General features: G+C 37.9%; 1 protein-coding gene across 1 annotated transcript in view; it reads right to left on the reverse strand.

The window, feature by feature from the left end:
- Positions 1-490: 490 nt before the first annotated feature.
- Positions 491-21,229, reverse strand: part of DNER (delta/notch like EGF repeat containing) — a 106,222-nt gene continuing 85,483 nt past the window's right edge. Inside the window, exons 9-13 of the mRNA XM_088528500.1 lie at positions 15,151-15,273; positions 12,879-12,992; positions 11,652-11,783; positions 5,463-5,709; positions 491-1,582 (exon numbers count right to left, since the gene is read on the reverse strand). Coding sequence (XP_088384626.1) covers positions 1,471-1,582; positions 5,463-5,709; positions 11,652-11,783; positions 12,879-12,992; positions 15,151-15,273 — 728 coding nt within the window. The 3' untranslated portion in view covers positions 491-1,470. The remainder of the gene's footprint in view (positions 1,583-5,462; positions 5,710-11,651; positions 11,784-12,878; positions 12,993-15,150; positions 15,274-21,229) is intronic.

Here is a 21,229-nt window from a genome sequence, read left to right on the forward strand (position 1 = left end):
GACTGCATCTTCATTCCTGTGCTGTACTTGTCTCATTTTCAAAAGATTATCAAAATCCTCACTTCTGACAAAACATAAAATAATACATATTTGTTTCCAGGTTCTATGTTCCACTATACTCTTCACCCCAAAATGAGGATCAGCTTTAGAGCTAACCAGAATACAGGTTTCACTGCAAGTCATTCTAAGCTAAACCAGAGACTTTTCTCCACTTGCTTGAGCACTATATTAGAGAACAGTAGTCAGTCTTCTTCCTTTGCTTTACTCTGAAAGCTTAAACAGTTAAATGACTTCATCAAAAATGTCATGTAGTTCTCTTTTCCAAGCTAAGTGCTGTCACAGTAACCTGCCTTGTTAATTACGTCTTAACAGCTGTAGTATCTTCTTTAGACATTACTTACATATAGCAGATTATATGCTCAGATTCTTTCAAATTTATAGACAACACTGCAATTTCAAATGAAGGAAAACAAAAGGAGCAGCTGCAATCTTCACTTGATAACATTTATTAAATATTTTTTTAAATAAGCGAGAATTTTAAGAAGCCAATAAGCAATCAAATACAGCCACAAAAAGAAAAACCCATACTGATTGTAAATAAGAAGCACTATGAGAAATACACAATATTTAATGAAACTATATTGTACATTAACAACCTTTGGGAAACAAACAACTCAAACCAAATTCTTAATTTACTCACAATATAAAAAACTTTAACCTTTAAAGAAAAATATAGATTCAGTCCAATTGTAAGATCCAATCGCATGTCCACTGAACTCAATGGAAGTTTTCTCATTGATTTCAATGTTTAGTGGATCATGCCATTATTTTGCCTCAAGAGGCACTTCAATTATTATACAAGGCCCAACTTGAATACTATTACAAAAATGTCAAACATCAACTCAAAAGTATGTTTCAGCAACTTCCAGGAAACAATGCAGAAATAAATTATCTATCCATGCACGGAATAAGGCAAAAGCTAATTCATTCAGATTAGGAATAATAAATTTTACTAGTTTCTTTTTCACAACACAAACATTTTAGACTTCTTTTTAATTAATGGATATATTATATATCATATTATGCTTCACATTTTTCCTACCTCTACTGAGAAAGCTGGCACTGACATGTCAAAGAACTCTTCATTAATTACTGCTTTCTGTTCTGTAACAACCACAAGAAACTCATCTGGGTTTAGTAATAGTGTCTACCAAGAAAAAAGCTCACACTATCATAAGCTTATAGTTTATAGAGCTCAAGGTACATTAAAATGTAATCCATGAAGTTCACAAATTTTGTTTTAAAATATTCTTCCAAACTAAAAGCTGCAGAAAATTGGTTCTTAAATATTCTACAGAAAATTCTGAAGCATCTAACATTTTAAATTGCTTAGGCTTTCTTCTTAAAAATATTTAAATTAGGTTAGTAGCCCATCCTTTTGAAAAATAATCCAAAAAAAGATACACTAGATTACAAATCTTTTGTTTTAATCAGTGTAACCAAAGGTTTGTCATCTGGGCTGTAATCTTCATAAGCAATGGGGGTTGCATCATACATTGCAGGTCGGGACTTCTTGCCAAACCTGGAAACAAAAGAAAGCTTTGGTGACAAAGAAGTATGAACCAGTGAATAACCCACTCAACTACAGCATGCTGTAGAATCTGGAAAGAAACTTAGAGAACCTAAGTCAATTCTAAATTACATTGCAACATGTCATATGGACAGAAGCTTAAATACCTGAACTGGAATGTTCAAAACATATGGATATCAGATGAAAATACTTCCAGTAAAGAGACATAATCAAATCTACAGGAATTCTGCAACTGAATTCATCAATACCAGAACCTTTGAAGGTTGTGGAAGTCAAGAGTGAAATTGATAGTTTCAAGGAGACCAGTATTTTACTTTAGAGGTCACCTCAGGTCACGTATACCTATGAAAAACAAACAAATAACAGATAGGCATGCTATGTTTGCATTTGAAAATGAAACAGTTGTGTGGAGAATTGACTTGCAACCTGCAGACAAAGCACAGAAAAATAATTTTGAAGTTTTCTCAGTTGACATCCACTCAAGGAGCATGTGTAAGCTATCGTCATAGAATCACAGAATCATAGAATGCTTAAGGTTGGAAGGGACACGCAGGGTCACCTAGCGCATGTGGCACAGGACTGCATCCAAGCGGGTTTTGAAGATCTCCACAGAAGGAGACTCCACAGTCTCTCTAGGCAGTCTGTTCCAGTGCTCTGTCACCCTCACTGTTAAAAAATTTTTCCTTATGTTCCTGTGGAACTTTTCATGCTTCAGTTTGTGGCCATTTCCTCCAGTTCTGTCAGTGGCCACCGCTGAAGAGAGGCCAGCACCATCCTCCTCACTGCCTCCCTTGAGGTACTTATAGACACTGGTTAGATCCCTTCTCTTCTCCAGGCTGAACAGGTCCAGCTCCCTCAGCCTCTCCTCATAGGGCAGATGTTCCAGGCCCCTGATCATCCTCGTGGCCCTGCGCTGGACTCTCTCCAGCAGCTCCACATCCCTCTTGTACTGTGGAGCCCAGAACTGGACACAATACTCCAGATGCGGCCTCATCAGGACTGAGTAGAGGGGCAGGATCCCCTCCCTCGACCTGCTGGAGACGCTCTTCTTAATGCACCCCAGGATCCCCATTGGCCTTCTTGGCCATGAGGGCACACTGCTGCCTCATGGTCAACTTGTACTTGACCAATGCTGCCAATAGGGTCATGCTGCACCCTCTTTGCAACATCAAGGATACCAATGGCAGTTGGGATATTGCAATGCCTCGTAAAGACACTAATCCAGTGAAGTTCCCAGATGTGGCAGAGCCAGGTCAACAGTGCCCACCTTGCAGGCAATCGCCCCTGGGGAAAGCAGGTTCTGCTGCCGTGGCCCCAGGATTAGCACATGCAAAGCTGGGCAAGGTGCCTTTGCACTGCATAGACAATCTGTCACCCTTTGGATCACAAAATCACAGAATGGTTGAGGTTGGAAAAGACCTCTAGAGACCATCTAGTACAACTTCCCTGCTCAAGCAGGGACGCCCAGAGCATGTGGCACAGAGATGCAATCCAGGTGGGTTATGAAGATTTCCACATCACTCTTAACCCTCACCCTACTCCCGCTCAGTAGATATTCAGGGGAATACACGGCAAGGTCACTTGCAGTATGACTTTGTGTGCTTTCTACGTACCAAAATACTGCTTAAGACAAATGCTACAGATATCTAAAACAATTAAAACATAATTAAAACAGGAAAAATCAAACAGCAATACTTTGGAGTGGGCCTATACCCTTTGTTTCCTTTCTGAGATAAGCTGATGGAATTCCATAAACTGATGGAATGGGAGAGTTGAATCAAGAAAAATACATGGAAAAGCAGTGGGAGGAGTACAAGAGGGAATAAACAGGGAGGTGAAGGTGCCAGGGTGAAGCCCTGCTCACAGGGCTTGTTTAGACAGACCGTGAGGACAGACATCTGGATTGTATTGACAGAAATGTCCTTGCTATGAAGTATGGACAGCAACAGCTCACAAATACTTCAGGAGATGTCCTAAACAAGGGCCATGTTTTCCTTCCAATTGCATAACTCACAATAATTCTATCTCCTTTCAATAATATTTCACAAAAATGTTGAAAAAGTTTTGGGGAAATGTAAAGCAAATTAAGGGCATTTCTTTGCAATCTCTAAGACTTTCACTAATCTATGAAATTCTGGTAATTTTATGATTCCTAACCTGCCTTTTTAATCTGTTTACCCTCAGACCTACTCCCCCTCCTTACCCTCAAGGCCTACTCAACCTGTTTACCCTCAGGCCTCCTCCTTCTCTTTACCCTCAGGCCTGGTCGATGTATTTACCCTTAGGGATTACTTGACCTGTTTACCCTCAGGCCTATCCCCCCTCTTTACCATCAGGCCCACCACCCCTCTTTTCCATCAGGCCTACTGCCTCTCTTCACCCTCAGGCCTACTCTGCCCTCTTTACTCCCCCGTTACTACACAATTTTCTTTTTAAAACACTTACTAACACATTTTGATCACGAGCAAATGTTTCATTGTAATTCTAGTTGAAACAGTTTAAAGATCTACTGTGCACTTCTTATATGTGATTAATGGACTCTGTGGGAATCTTCATCCCTTTCAATGTAAATTCAAATAACTTGGACAACTTAAGTGGGATAAGTGGGATAATTTGTACCAACACTTAATTTGAATTGAAACTGAACTGGAGCATTCACACAATCAGTCCCAGTGATGTCCAACCAATATGCAGTTAGCTGCATAATGTGCATCTTCATATCAGTGCACATTAAAGTGTTTTCCTCCTTTCTTTTGAAAGCAAAAAGCATTTTAATGGTAATGTATATAAACATTTTTGTTGGTATTAAAAATTACCTTGACAAAGGAAAAGGAAACAACAAAAATGGGAGCTCTACTCTATTAGAGGAGGTGTCCAACACAGAAAAAAACAGTACTAGTAAAGAAGATATATGATACGAAGGTCTGCCATCACAAAATTAAATCATCAGTCAATAACGTAATGTCACTTGAAAGAAAACAAACAGGAGAGAGAGAAAGGAATAGAGAGAGAAATGAAGAGAGAAACAAGGAATTCCAAGAGGAATTGTACTGGATTAGTTTGTTGGTTTAGTCTAGCCCAGCAGAAATTAAAAAAAGGAAACTGATATATGCAATTACTAGTAATGGAATGGTGATTAATTATTCTCCACATCAGCTTAAGTTAACAACCATAAGAAACAAACAGTCTCTTTTAGTAAAGAAAAATTAGGTTGGATAATAGCAAAGCACTTTCTAAACACATTCAGATCCTCTGGATGTTTTTAAAGGCAATTGTCAGTGAGGAGTTAGCTATAATTAATGTTATATCAGCTCAATGGACTGCACTTGAGCTCTTGAACCCTTTCCATCCCTAGTTTCGTATTATTTTGACACCTGATGCCCTGGCTTGTTAGTGCTCTATTGAATTTAAACATTAAAAGATAATCATCTCTAGGAAAGAACAATCCCCATTTGAAGGTGACCAGGGGCACAGAAAAAGTGATTTGAAAAGAATCTCACTGAATAGGCTGGTAAATTAATCTCAAATTCAACAGTTGCCTTTGCTATCAATTAAACACTCATGTAAACTAATTAAAGAATATTTATGTCTCAAAAAATAAGATCTTTCAGCTTGAGAACTGCACCTTTCCCTCTTCACCAGTCACCCCAAATAAATTCAGAATAATTTCCACTGTCCCTGAGGAGTAGTGCTGAATTGCCACTCTTCAGCTGAGAAAACAATGGGGATCAAAAAGCACAAGGAGCAATGACGATGAACCTGTCCTTCCACAGAGAAGCAGCTGATCCTGTCAACAGCAGCTAGATGCAGTATGCATGGACTGAAATTACATATCATAACAGACAGCTATATTACCATTTCCCCAACAAACCTGGCATGTCGGATAGAAGCAATCGCATTACTGAATTCACTGTCAATGCTTCTACAGTTGTAAAACTCTTCATAGGCTGGTCTGGAAGAGCCTTGATACTCTATACGGCTGATGCGACATATGCCCACGATCAGGATGATCAGCATCAGCACGAAGGCCACACAAAGAGCCCCGATGATGATGTAAAGGGAGTGACGAGGCATATTCGTTAGACTCTCTGCCATATGCCCAGACTTCCACTGCAGATCTGCCAATAAGAAATAAAAGTCTATCATTAATTAGTACTTTATACCCACTCAGCTGAATAAAATTATTTTCTGGTGTTTCAATATTTCTGCATAGACTTTTGAAGCTCAGGATATGCAACTAGCTTTTTCAGGCCCTGCTACGACTACGTTACCATGCCTCGTGTGCGGGAAGTTTGTAGAACTGTTCTGATTCTTCACCAATCCGCTCCATATCTTTTTAAGGTGAGATGGGAGCACTTGCCTAGTTCAATCTCCTATACTACTCAATTCATAGTATGTCATCCAGTTACTCCTGCATTATGCTTCACTTTAGGATATGCTCTATAAAGATAGGTTTATGTAAATATTCCTGGCAATAAAGAATCTACCAATCTCTGTGCAATTTTTTCCTATAATTTGCATATCTTTCTACTAAAATGTGTATTTAATTTTTTAAACATACTTTCTTTTTAATTTGAAACAGTTTTTTTGCTATGCCTACTCACACTAGACTGCAAAGATCTTCATCCCTAGACACACCTTTCTCCCAGCAGTGCTCAGATGCTCCTATTCTTGCCTGAACATTGTTTCAAAGAGCCAAGGGAAAGAGATCACTCTCTCTGCAACAGCTTTTCTCAATTCTTGAACCATTTTGTAGGTCCCTCCTGCACCCGCACTATTTTCAACATCCCTTAAAAAAGGAACAAATAAATCGGTGTTCGGATATCATTCTTCCAAGGACACATGGGTAAAAAAGATTGCACATCCTAGCACCTACTCACAGGGAGTCTTCACTCTAGGGTTAAGCATCCTATTAAGTCACTTCTGTCACCCTTCTCACTTGGAGTTCATGCTGTGGGCCTTATACACTACTCTGAAACTTTGCCTGGACCTATTTATAGGATACAGATCCGCCAAACACTTGTTTCTAACTAACTTACACTGCAACTGGCTCCATTTGGCTCAGATCAGCTGAGGACAACAAATGATTCTGCTCACTACAGCAGTGACCTGTTCTCATGCATTATTTAGCAATAGTTTGGTAAAATTTATCAGATGCCCTTATTTCTTGACCACATTATAATGCTTCTTGTTCAACAGTCTTCAAACACTTGAACTAAAAGTGATAAACATAGAGTGCTATCGCTATCTGAACTGCTATTTAAAAAAAACAAAAGATATACATATATATATATATATAGTCAATCAAGGAGGGATTAGATTTACTTAATCTACCAGTACATTTCAACGTTCTCACTAATTTACAAGCACATATTCTCTGAAAAACCTACAAAAAAGCTAAAATCAATCTGTGTACTGGAAAGCAAATCTAATAAGATCCAGGTGATTACAGGCAACCGTAGCATCAAACCTTATGTTTTCTAGATTACTAAGGACCCCATTATTTTGAGCTTTATCAAAAGAATTTTCATCTATCTTCTGTGACATATTAATAAAGTATGGGCCACTTGAGAGGGAAAAAAATATGTCTTCAACACAGATCCAGAGGAAGACAATAAAGCTCTAGCAGTTTCCTCATACAATGAATGCATTACACTCTCCTCAAGAAACCCATTACATTTTGCACTAACACATTCCCACTTCACTCCTTCACAAGGATCATATTTACAGGTTTCACTCTTTGAATGGTGTGCCGTAAGACTTGGAGGGTTTCGGTTTTAGAGAACGTTTGGACATAAGAATCCTTCCATTTAAAAAGAAAACTCAATAAAAATTCTATCTCTTATTTTTCTTCTAAGGTCTATGATGCCCTGGAGAACACAGAAAAGCAGATGCACAACCCCATGGAGTAATTCAAGGACAAGAAGGTCACGTCAAAAGGTGCTACAATAGTGAACCCACTGGAGCCTTCTCTCAAGCAAAACTCCTCTGACTTCTCAAAGGGGACCTTAAAGCAAAGCTAACCTGGGAGAGAATTCTGGCATTTCTTGCAAATCCTCTTAAAATATATTGCTGATGTCTAAACTAATGGGAGTCTGTGTTCTCAGTTCTGGTTTTCTCTGACATGGCTCAGAGTATTTCCAATTACACTCCTATTTCCTCTACTGTTCATTTTTTGGCAATCTTTTAAGATTACAGTCTTATTTTTTTTCAAATGAGAAATGGACTTGATGAAACACTCCTGACTACAGAAATTTGACACTCTGAGAAAGGTCTTTGTAGCAGGTGAATGTTTCTTTTTCCAACAGGCTTCTGCCTTTCACCCTCTTAGAAGCTTCCTCTTAATGACAAGCAGTCTGCAACAGGGCTGTCACACATAGACTCTGGGGATGTTCAGGCTTTCTCAGAAGCCACCTCTCAGGGGATTTGATGATGAGAGGTAACTGATTTGAACACTGTGGGTAAAACCAAAAATTCAGTGGCATCTGTGGATAGAGTCTCCACCTATGGCAGAAATACAGATTATAGATAGAAAAAGAATCCTTTTTTTTTTTTTTTTAGAGGAAAGTTGGAACAACATGTAGGACACACAAGGGCACAACTTGAGAAAATTGTTGCTTCTTGTTCACAATAGTAAAAGGCTGTCCTGGAGAACCTGGAGCTTGTGCTTCCTCTTAGGCTGTAAATATGAGTTGAGTACAGGACCACTTCTTTGTGATTTCTTCTTCAGAGATCAATAAAGTTTTCATTAGCCTGAATCATTCCACAATTCAATGTTTCTGAAGGGCTGTTGTTGCCGTTTGCTCAATGTGCCCGAGAGGGAGCGAATGTAGCTGTGCTGGGTTCGTTTTTGGAGGGGATGCTATTGTTTTTCTGCAGCAGCACATTAGTCACACACAGTGGTTTGTCAGGTTTGTCAGACCAGACCAAATTCAGAGCTAAGGTAAGGAGATATATGGCATGGCAGTTCTGTTGCACACTTCATACCTTAAGTCGCTGGACGATAAGAATGTAAGGAATCTCCTCCACTTGTCTTCCCCAGATGAAAACACAAAGATTAACAGCTTATACTTCAAAGATTTAAAAGGATATACGACAGCTCAAATCTACAGAGCTCTCAGTTGTCATAGTAATGCTAATAAAATTAAGAACTAGATTTCATTGAGCATCACACAGTTTGCAGTGCAAACAAATCAGTATCTGTAATAACAGCTCCCAAGTAACAATATAGCTTGGCTTATCTTGCTAAATATATTAACAGGTAGTTAATACGCAAAGGTAGTGATATTAACAAATAGCCATCAGGCATTAGAGAACCTATACGAGATGTTTTATAAGGTTTTTTACACTGAATGGTCTGTTATCTTTTTGGTCAAATGGATTTCATTTTAAAAGGATAGTCCTCCTTATAATAAAGGTTGATTAAATCCTACTGTTACTAATTAAAATTGCTAACCCTGGAAAGGACTAAAGATGATACATTATTTAATAAATATCAAAGGCCATTGCTAAGAAAATTAAATCCACCTCTTGACTATACAGAGCTCTTGACAAGAAACTAAAGAGTACAGTTTGAAAGATAACTCTGAATCCTGTTATAGCCGTCACTTCCGGCTGATAAAGCAGATGGCTAGGGAAAAATGGGAACTACCAAGAATAGAGTTTCCCCACAGAAAGGGCTACATACTGATCGCCTTCACAGCTAATAATAAAAAATCTCAAAAGATAAAACATGATCGGTCTAGTCAATTGTCTCTGTAATACAGGTCTGCTCCCATTTTGGACAGTCTGAAGCTCAGCTTAGCATGTCTTTTGCTGGCATTAAGAGGGATGGCCCAGACAGATGAAGCCACGGTGCTTAAATTTAAATTTTCAATATTTTAGAAATCATTACGCATGAATTGCTGAAGCAATATGATAGAGAGATGAACAGATGAACACTAAGAGATTCAATCAGCGAACTGAACAGAAACCACTGCATCCTTGTGTTACCTTCAGTGAGCTCACTTGTGCTGCACCTATTTATAAAGGAGCTGGATAGGGCCTTTCTATTTCTGTAGGCATGATCAGAATTGAATTTAGATCAGTTGGTCTATTCTTAGAGAAAAAGAGTGAGCAAAAGACCTTCCCATGGATATGGAGCTCTCGCAAAAAAATCTGAAGCTCAAAATGCTTTCAAATCCTTCCTGCAAAGTCATTTCTTCAGAAATTAATCCCTCTCTATTTGAATAATCCTTTATTTACCCTGTTAGAACCCAAGCTCTCTAGGAAAACTTCCATAGCTTTGGGTATAATCCAGGGCATTGATTACAGCGTTGCATTTCTGTACTTATATCTGACTATTGTGAAGTACCATGGTAGCCCATAAGCCATGCGCCACGTGACTTTAGAAACAAGGGAATGCACAACATTTGCTGATGTTAAGCTCTTTGAAGAAACTATTGGAAACCCTTAAATTTTAAGTTTAATTGTTTTTCAAAATAAGTGTCAAAAATATTGTTTTTGTATTTTCAATTCTGTAAAACTAATTCAAGACAGAATTTTGGAGATTATATTTTTTTATATTCCTACTAGTGTGTATATATATATATTGCATTTATTAGCGCATACATGCATTTTAATAGATAGCTTATATGGTAGAAAAAAAAATCATCATTTCAACCTCTTCGATGGACAGCAGTTGACATGCACAATACTGTAGCATCTCTTTTCCAAAAATTGAGATGGAAAGGTCTAATATTTGTGGCTAAGGATCAGTCCTGCAGAGTTATCGATGCCATTTAACATTCAGATAATTCCCTGCCTTCTGTTGCAGCAGTCACAAGATAAAAGAGCAAATCGGTCAGCAAAAGATGTGTAACAGTGACCCCAAAGTGCTGCTGTTTCTCCCCATCATCCTAATGCATGACGTGTTTGTCTCACCATTGCCCATGCATTCACGTGTCTCTTATTACGTATCTGTGGTGCAAAGAGCCAAGTTGTGAGTGACGCTAGAGCATGAGGGCTAGGAGAGGATCCCAGAACATGTCATCGATTCTGCAGGGCCCCTCTGCAGGGTTCACTAGGCAAGCCAAGCCTCCTGGCTCCTTTTGGTATCTGCCTGTTCTCTCATGTAACAGACGTAACTGTTACTAAACAAAGGTGCCCCGGAAAGTATGTTCGTGGGAGGGTTATTGTATTCCCAAAGAATTAAACTCATCTCTCTGTCAGCCCACTACTTATTAGATAAGGAAGGCAGAGCTGCAATGCCTTGCTGATTAACCTGGAAGTGCATCTTTCAGGCATCACTAACAGCCTTAATGGCAAAAACTTATTTGGGCACTTTAGAGTACAAATAATATATAGTATTTATATCATAACAACAGAATATATATAGCATACATAGAATATGCAGTGTCATGGTCCTGAGACTTAAGCAGCATGCAAGGCAGCAGTGTGTGCCCTTTACAGAGACAACAAAAAGGCAGCACTGTCAGCCCCTCTGGATTAGCTAGCAATGCTATTCTGCAGTCCTCACGTTTGGCAGAAGGCAAGATATGGCAACAGACTTTCATTCAATAGAATCCCAATGAAAGAGGATTTTTCACACTAGGCCAGAGGCAGCTTATTCCTCCATGCAGAAACACTAGTAGAACTACAGGTACTGAGAAGTCAATACAAGTCTGTCTCTTAATACTATGCTTACAGCACTTACCTGAGGCAAGTACAAAATAAATGTTGAGGCTTAAGTTCATTTCCAAAAAAAGAAAATTCTTAGTGCTCAACTGTGAAATAGCTTCTTCAAAAATCTGGTCCAACACACCTCAAAGGAGGTCACCAGAAACAGAAGTTTCTTACACAATACCTTTCAAAATATTATGGCATAAGCTAAAAATGCAGTTAGCAGAATTTCAGTAATTTACAGAAGATCCAGGATATCTGTGCACAGCAGGTGTTAGGAGACAACAATAAATTTCTTTGCTATAACTTCTGTATCACTTTTTGGAGTTTTTAATGACAACAATATACATATTAAATATATATATATATATTATATATATATAAATTTCTATAAACTTACGTATTTCGCAGTTTGCGCCAACCCACCCATGGGGACAGTGGCAGGTATAACCATTGGGCTGATCTATGCAAGTCCCAGCATGGTGACATGGGTTGCTGTCACAGTCATTTATATCAATTTCACACTCTTCACCTTTTATCAAGAAAAAATAAAATGAAATAAAAACTTCCATACAGTGGCTGAATTGTATCAGGTATGCTATCAATATCAATCATTGTCATTTGATTTTCTTCTCTGCATGACACCTAACAGCTCAAAAACATCTTCATTCTCAGGGTATCAAAGTTATTTCTTGAAATGTTTATAGAATAAGCACCACAGAGCCTTCAAGAAGGATCTTCATTCAACCATGTGAAAACAAAATCTGAAGTCTAAGCAACTTGACTAACCTCATTTAAATTGCCTCTCATTGGTTTAATCATAAACATGTTTGCCTTCCTAAGACAAATGGGATATAACAATTTACCATGTATATTCTGAAGGACTATACACTAATTACAATTATAATGTAGATAGTCTGCAATGCAGAGAAACAGCCATTGCACAACAGAGCAAAATCTTTTTTAAGAAAATGCACTTTAATTAGTACAAAACTGAAAGCATCATTTGATCTTCAAAATGGCTAAGGACAAATTCATCTATTGCTATCACACTGGATATTCCCTTATATGACTAACAGAGCATCAGGTTGTAAATTATCTTGACAGCAGATATTTGGATTATACCAATCATGTCAGTTTAAATACAAGGCAAAGGGATTAAACAGCCTGCTTCCCATTACTCTAGAAGTATAAATTGGTTTATAACAAGCACTTAAAGGCTTTTAGCAATTACATATTAAAGTAACAGAATGAGTTCTTTCCTCAGAGTAACTACCAGGTCAAGGCTAACATATATTCCAGTTTCAACAGTGTCCAATTAGTATACTGGCTTCCCTGTCAGCGTTCAAAATGTTATTTTTAAAATGCAATCTCATCTCAAGCAAAAACGCTACAAAGAATGTTAAATAGGCTTTAGCTTAGTGAATTCTCTTTAGTAACAGATACTTCGCTGCAAAATTTTGAAGTTCAAAACAGTTGTAACATCAATGATTTCTTGTTCCCACAGGATTGGTTACAATTCAGCAATGTTCAAATTAATTTGTTTCCTTGAACAAATGCAGTGCTATTTGGCACCTGGACACCATGAATAACAATTAAACATTCTGCCTAATTTACAGTTACTTGCCTGCATATCCAGGTGAACAAATGCAAGTAGCGTTTAGTCCTTCACTGTCACAAGTGCCTCCATTCTGACAGTTGATGTTAACACAGGGATCTTTGTACAATTCACAGTGCCTTCCTAAAAAGATAAAATTAACAACTGCTGTTAACATTAACCATGCTGACAGCCTGAAATGAGTGTTTGCAATATCTTAACTCCACCTGGATGACAACAACGACGTGCAGCATCAAAGTCTGACCATCTCTGGAGACACTCATCAAATGACAATTAAGACACTGAGGTCAGTGAAGTCAATCTTTCTTTATAAATCAGTCCTGTTTCAAGTCATATATACTATGGTGGTTGAACTTAACATACACACTGCTCCTCATGCCCTCACCCACCAAGGTTTTGGGACAAGGGAAATAGAAAGCTAGGGCAGCTTCTGCTCCCTAACAAGAATTGGTGGATGATCTAGGGAAAAAACAGAGGTATAAAAAAGCAGAAGTTGATCAGCTAACTTTTCGATAGGATTAAAACAGCAATTAACCTCATTAATAAGTTTATGTAATGAATTTTAATAATCACACAGAATCACAGAATGGTTGAGGTTGGAAAGGACCTCTAGAGATCATCTAATACAACCCCTTTGCTCAAGCAGGGACACCCAGAGCATGTGGCACAGGGATGCAATCCAGGTGGGTTATGAAGATTTCCACATCACTCTTAACCCTCACCCTACTCCCACTCAGTAGATATTCAGGGGAATACACGGCAAGGTCACTTGCAGTATGACTTTATGTGCCTTCTACGTACCAAAATACTGCTTAAGACAAATGTTATGAATGTCTAAAACAATTAAAACATGATTAAAACAGGAAAAAAAAATCAAACAGTAGTACTTTGGAGTGGGTCTACACGCTTTGTTTCCTTCCTGAGATAAACTGATGGAATTCCATAAACTGATGGAATGAGAGAGTTGAATTGAGAAAAATACACTGCCTCTAGTTGCCTGCAGAGTACCTTGAGCCGGGTCCTGCAGCTCTATTCCTCAGTGCAAGTCAGCACTGGAAGCCTGAAACAGCACAGAAGGTGCCCTAATGGGTGCAAAGGGCCTGCAGGAGCAGGTGCCCTGCTGGCATCTGAGGCAGAATGAGCTTCTTATAAGCCAGGTGCTGCACATGCAGAGCCTTCGCTTGCGGATACGAGGAGGTTGAGAATGTACCAAAGTCATCACACTATGGTTAAGGGCTCTTTAAACTGTCATGAAAAGCTGAGGGTCATTTCCTCACTAGGCTGCTAGAAGGATGGTACTGCTATTTATCTGTTGTCAGAGAGCAGTGCAATCACCAGTGTGAAATGCATATTTAGCCTCAAGCACTTGCTAACTGAGCATCGCTCCTCAACACAGATAAGGCTTGATAATCTTAATGAGAAAAATGCCTGGGTAACATTTCTTAAAACATAGTCATTCTATGTAAAAAAAAAAAAAAAAAAAAAAAGTATATATATTTAGACACACACACATAAAGCGTGTTATCAGAGTTATTTTCAAAATCTCCTCACAGCATGATTCAAACAAAATACAACACAGCATTTTACACTCCAAAGAGACATACCACAGAAAGGTGATATGGGTTACTCAAACTGAGAAAAAAATGAAATCTACTGCAAGATAAATGATTGTACAGCAAAATATGTAACATTTTTCTTTTATTTTATAAATTCTAAAAGCAGATTCCATTGTAACATAAAAATAGATTCTGTTAACATGGGAGAACAGTTCCAAAACTACTACGTTTTCCAGAGTCGATACTTCCATGTTTACGCCTTCATATTAAACTGCTTCAAAAACTGATCTTTTATTGCTGTGTTTTTAACTCCCTTCACAGGAGAAAATCTCCCCCAAAAGATTTGTCAAGTCCTCAATATAATACTTCCCATCTTTAACTGCAGAAAAATGTCATCTAATATTTTCTTTTAAAAATAAATCACATTCTAATATGTCTTTAAAACAACTCAAAAAGATGTGTCTAAGAAGAACAGAGAGAAGCCATTTGTCCTCTTAAAAGGCCATATATCTCTCACAGGAGCAGATAACTATACAAACCAACGAAATCTGAACTTCTCATTTGAATAAATATTTTGGAATCAAGATTGACTTTTGTTTCCTTTTATTTAAGATGATGGGTTATTACCACAATGGGGGTACTGCATATCTCTGTAACAGAACCTATGATAAAAAAAAAAAGAAATCCTAAAAATTCCAAAAGTAGGAGGCAAGATCACATTTTACCTTCATACTCAGCAAGGCACGTGCATTCATAGCTATTGACAAGGTCTCTACAGGTGGCTCCATTTTGGCAGGGAGTAGAAAGACATTCATTATATTCCTCTTCACAGTAAAGGCCATGGTAACCTAAAGAACATGAAGAGGAAACACAACATTCTATGAAACACTTCACAGTAACAGCCATCAATTAAACCTCTATAGATTGTGGGCAGATGTTCGCTAATTGAAATACACTGTGCAGACATCAATTTTAAGGACATCCGCTCCTTAGCTAAAATGACCAAAAAACAAACAAAAAAACACAAGGGAGCACAATGTCCTGAATGCTCTCAGTCATATCCAATGTGGTAAATGGCAGCGAGGCTGTAGGCACAGAGGCAGATGACCAAGGCCACTATTAGCAGTGTGAATTACTGCACTCTGTAAAATGGAATAATCTAATAGCGAAATACCCACCAATTTTCTTGGATACTCACACCACCACAAATTTGCATCAGAGCGATGCTAATTATACAACAGCACTTAGAAAGACAACGTATTTTAACATCCGTGCTGTAAAACGGTGCTCCCAAAGCACCACAGGAGCATTAAGCGGCTCGATTTTCAAATTCCCAAGCGGCAGGCAGGCATCCTAGGCTGGTTACACAGCCAGAGAAGGCAGAAACACAGAAAAGCTGAGACTTGCTAACAGCCACTTACTGAATCCTTTGTACCATGAGGTAAAGAAGCAAGAGTCAATCCATTTCAACTAGTGCTTTTCTCACAATTTAGTGCATCATATGGGTCATTGATTTTAACATTAGTTCCAAAGACTTTCTATATAGAGTGCATGAGGTCAAAGCAGTACCTACTCATATTAAGTAACAGCATAAATTAGTATAGGTTCACCAAGGAAATAAGTAGAAACAATGCTAAAATGTATTTTCTTGATAATATTGGCATTAATAGTAGTATTACTTGATATTAAATACAAAGAGTTATAAGTCTGATTATAAGCCTTAAGGACAATTTGACACAAAGCAGCTTATTTTATTCCTTATTTTAATTGCTGAAGCGTTGCTGAATCATTTTCCCATTGCTCCCTTAAAGCGCAGGAATTGCTAAGTCCTTCAGCACTTGAACTTAACAGTTTCTATTATGTAACAAAACTGTGTGCCTGTATTAAAATATGCTTTTATCTTTCCTACAGAAAAAATAAATACTTTTGTACTAAAACATCATGTCCCTCTTTCACACACTTTTGGGAAATTTGGGCAAATGATCAGGTGAACAAACTATTGCATTTTCTCCCACATCTACTCAACTGTTGGCTATGTTCTGCTAACAACTGCTAGCCACAGCATCTGATGTGGGGCATCCTCTGCGGCTGAGTAAATCAAAGGCCAGGAAGTTACTGGCAACTGCATCACCCAGGTAATTAACACAGGTAATTGCCTCGGATGTCTGAGCAAGTGGTTTGCGTTCAAACCATCTCATCCTTAGCCAGCCAGGAAAAGCTGAAGGTAGAAATGCTAGCACATGCTGCCAAGGACACTTTGTTTGAAGTGATTATTTTCCTCTCTTTTTCCTCTTGGGTTGTTATTTTACAATATTTGCCTGGCTCTGTAAATAACGTAGAGCAGGGATATTTTCTTTATCTGTTTTCAATAGAAGCTTGCTTATAGTCCTTCCAATCTGCTCAATATCCTTGAAATTTATTTCTGATGAAAGCTAATAGTACATACTAAAACTGGCAGTTTCAAATATGCCTTTACATTACATTTTCAATTACAGTTCATCTAGCTTAGGAAGAAACAAGATATCCTTATGCAGTGACATTTGTAGCCAATGTTCAAAAAAAAAACACAGAAATTTGAAAGTTTAGAAGAAAAACACTGGGATTTCCTTGTGTTCAACACAGGTGTAATTAGATACTTGGAGAACAAATATTTTGACCTGCTGTTACACAGTTTTCACCCCTCAAAGGGAACAGACTGATACAAGACTTGTTTTCCAAAATCGATATAGTATTAATATTAATCGACATAGTATTAATTGATACAGTATTTATACTACATCTTAACTATTCAGTCAAACATAGTGAGGGAAAAATATTTTTCTTCTTTCCACAAGAGGGCAGATCTCACCTACGCACACTATTTCACCCTCACTATCCTCACCCTGGTACAACAGATTGGTTGAATTGTCTGTGAATGGAGAAAAAGAAGTCTGGAGACATCATATAATTCTTAACAAGTATTTCTCTTTTGTATTTTTGTATTTCTGCTTTTTAATGATACTGATGAATCAGCCATCTTTTATCTGGCATTTGTATCTTCAAAAATACTACATAAATCACTTCTACTCTTTTATTAAAGAAATTAAATGGACTGAAAGCACTTTTTGTAGACTACTTTGGAATAATAGAGTCTAGTATAGTTACTCCCTCTTCTTCTAATAACATCATAAAGAGTCCAGTGCTTTTATAGTGATAAGCCATGCCAAGTGCAGCTCTTCACTTCTTTGCGGCTGTAGGCCTTTTCTAGGAACATATTCAAAAAGAAAGAAGCCATAGCTACATTGATAGCACTTCTGTCTTGAGCAGAAAAACACATTTGACGTTACAGTTTCAAAAAGGGCAAGTAAAATTACTGCCCTCTTTTCTCCAGGTCATTACAAAGTGAGTACTAGCACCTTTGTGCATGCAAGCTCAACTTGCTAATGATTGTCCCATTCTAGTGAGCTCTCTTCAGGGGCTGGGGAATGGACAGGGAACCTGAAAAAACCAAAAACCTAAAACATAGATGTCCCACAGTAGATGCAGTGACAGTCCCATCTGCTTCTCTATAAAGACAGAACAAGCTCTCTTGCTGCTCTTCTTCAAATTCCCAAATCTTTCTTTCTCAAACAGCAGGAAGGCTGCCTTGAAGAGGCTGGACATTTGCCTTATGCTCTCTAGCATTAGGTGAGCTCTCTGCTCGAGGGCTATGCTAGAAACTGTTCATTGAGGAAAGGTGAAATGGAAAACACAATCTGGGTCAAGAAGGCTGACAAAAAAGAAGTCATAGGCTTCAAGAGCAGCTGATGGGGTAAAATATACAAAAGGGCTTCCACGCCCCTTGAGAATATCAACACAGCCAGGTTGGCAAAAAAAGAGGGAGAAGATTCCTCTCCTTTTATAAATCAATAAAGAACAAAGTAGAAAGATCTTGAAGTGTTTCCGAGATGCCAGCTCCTCAGCAACGATTCCCAGAGCTTATCCTCACTTAACACTTCAACAAATCAAGAGAGCAGGATAAAAATTCCATATCTGTGGGAATGTCTAATGGCATACAATGCAAAAGAACTTTGTTTTTCAAAGCACTGCAACAATTCATACACAATCCATCCTTAAATTTATCAGGAAGTTATGTATCATACAGTTCAAAAGGAAAAGAAGCATGTTCTGTTAAAATCTGATATTATGCGGCAACTAAATAAGCAACAAAGAGAGAAAAGGTGCTCCAGACAGCAGGAAGGTAGGAAGGCATGTTTATCAGCCAGGGCTAGAATGTGTATAGGGTTTTCTTAAAGCAGAGGTGGGAACAGAATGGCTAAAACATACAGAACAAAGGAAAATTCACACTGCCATGGACAGATGTTGGACCTGCCTCTGCAGAAGCACTGAGATAAACCTGACCTCCAATGTCTGGAGCCAGGATAGAGGAAGCATACTCCTAGGAATCATATCTAAAGTTGCTACTGCTCTTCATAGCCTGAAAAGTGTTCCCCTTCTTTTATTTGTGCTATGCTATATATTTATACAGTAGGGTATAAGTATTTAGTCTGTACATTTTCAAACTCCATTCCTAAATGTCTTTAAGAAAATCAAATGCAAAAGTTCAATGTTGAAGTTATTAAATTTCTAGACAGTGCGTTTTTATGGGTTTTTTTGTTTGTTTTGTTTTCCTCCTCACTTTGGGACAGACAAAGTTAAAAAGACATTCAGGAACTGACTGACTGTTCTGTGAAAAGACACCATAGGGGTTCCTTTGGTTTCATGAATCAGACTCTAAACGAGCAAACCAACAAATGATCACAAGATATGTATTTTTAAATCAAGAATAATTCTTGAGCAGGTGATGAGCTTAAAAACCCAAATGTCCAAACACTGTATTTCTTTCTTAATCTATAGCGGACCAGGCAATAAGGACTCATAATTATTCAATGTGAACCTTTTTGAAAGGTTTTATCTTGGGATGATCTTTAGAACTGTGCAGCTCTACACTGCATGACCCTGAACAAGGCAGATGAAGATGGCCCAGCAAAATCAACACTGTATCAGCAATTCACAAAAATCGACAATTTCACATGTATCAAGGATGTGCTCACATGATTCCAACTGCAGACTTGGGACCTACAAGGACAATGAGCATTCATGTCAAACTAATACACAAGCTGCTTCTTATCTCATTAAAACTATTTATATCCTATTGCATTAAAAGGCAGGCAGCATCCAAGCACATGACAGGAAATATTTCACCCAAGAACAAAAACCCTTGCATTCAGCAAATCTTTTCTGCTCAAGGTTGTATGCAGCCTTAGATTTTTCCCCTCCCCAGTTCAGTCTGTTCTTAGGAAAGTTAAGGCTGTAAAAAGTATAAATAAATTAAATTTCTTGCTAAGGAGAAAAGTAAGGCTCTTCTGAAAATCGAGAACACAAACGCTAGGGCTGTCACCTGGAATTTATGCCAGCCGGTCACTTTTGGGGTAAGCACACACACAATTAAAGGTTTACTGGTAAAATTTCATATGCAATTAAAAAAATAACACATGATACCTACTGCTGTATGTACTATTGCATGTGCTTTTGAATTCCATATTTGAAAAAGACCTATACCCAACTTTGAAACGGCTTACACTTTTTTTTTTTTCCTCTGTTTTTGAAAAGGGAACATTCAAAAGCTGCCTTTCAAGTGAATGTCTATAAATTAGCTGTTCTATACAAGCTATTAGATCATGTTTATTAACCAAAACCACAATTGCAACAAAATCAGTCACAAATGACTGCTGGTGTGTGTTCTATAAATTTTGCAGATCTGCAAATATAAGAACTACCATTTATCATTCCTCAAATCTGCATACTGCTCAGAAAACATGGAAAGTGAACTGTCTGCCAGGCAAGGAGACTTTCACAGACCTTGGGCTAATTGGAACTGTTTAAAATTCCTCTCTTGTTTAATTTTTGAGGCAGAAGTAACACAGACAAAAATCCAGCTGACATTGTATGCCTGCTGGTAGAAATGGTGCATAAAAGAACCACAACGTTCAGGTCGCAAAATTCTGCAGTCCTTTCCCTCCATAATAAGAAATGTTATCCTCTCACATACCTCAGAAAAAAAACACAGCTTCCTAGGACCAAACACACACATATATATATATATATATATATATATATATATAAAAGTTAAATTGATGGGCTCTGAAGGGCTTAAAACAGCATGTTTCAGATACACTATAAAACCAATACAGAAGAGAGCTCTAAAATGTCAATTGATAAAATTACTATTAATATAAAAAAATGTATATGAATTCAGTGATAGGCTTGAAAAATGAGAGATCCCCATAAAAGAAGAGGGTAATCTGGGAGATGGCGCACTAAGCCTGAGAGCCTGGAAGCCAGGAACCCTCAGGCTCTCAAAAGGCAGAGATCATTTCTTTCCTACCAATGTCTGGTAATATCTTTATGCAGTCAGAATATTATTATTAACCCTTTGAAAGAAAAAAATACTGCAGAAGATTAAAGCTTTCCACATTTCCTTCAAATCAGAAATAACTAGTTTTTCCTACAGTGGAGGACTTCTGAAAGAAACCTCCTTCTGGACAGCTCCCAGTACTCCAGCTCAGAAATCAGATCCTCTTTCATGCTAGAAAATCAGAAGCAAATTTTTACACTAACTGTGTAGTCCAGAGTTGACTTATCATATCCTCTCACAGGTTATGCAAGGCTATAGTATCTCTTTTTGTGTTTCAGCTTCTACAATGCAAAGCATTTGTTTTCTCACAGTTCTTTTCAGAATTTGTCAGAGTATGCACAGCACTGGTAGGCTTAACACAGTTCTTC

The sequence above is a fragment of the Tinamus guttatus genome, unplaced genomic scaffold (assembly GCF_059628265.1).
Source record: "Tinamus guttatus ecotype Peru unplaced genomic scaffold, ASM5962826v1 Tinamus_guttatus_pri_ptg000311l, whole genome shotgun sequence".
In the NCBI taxonomy this organism is placed as follows: domain Eukaryota; kingdom Metazoa; phylum Chordata; class Aves; order Tinamiformes; family Tinamidae; genus Tinamus; species Tinamus guttatus.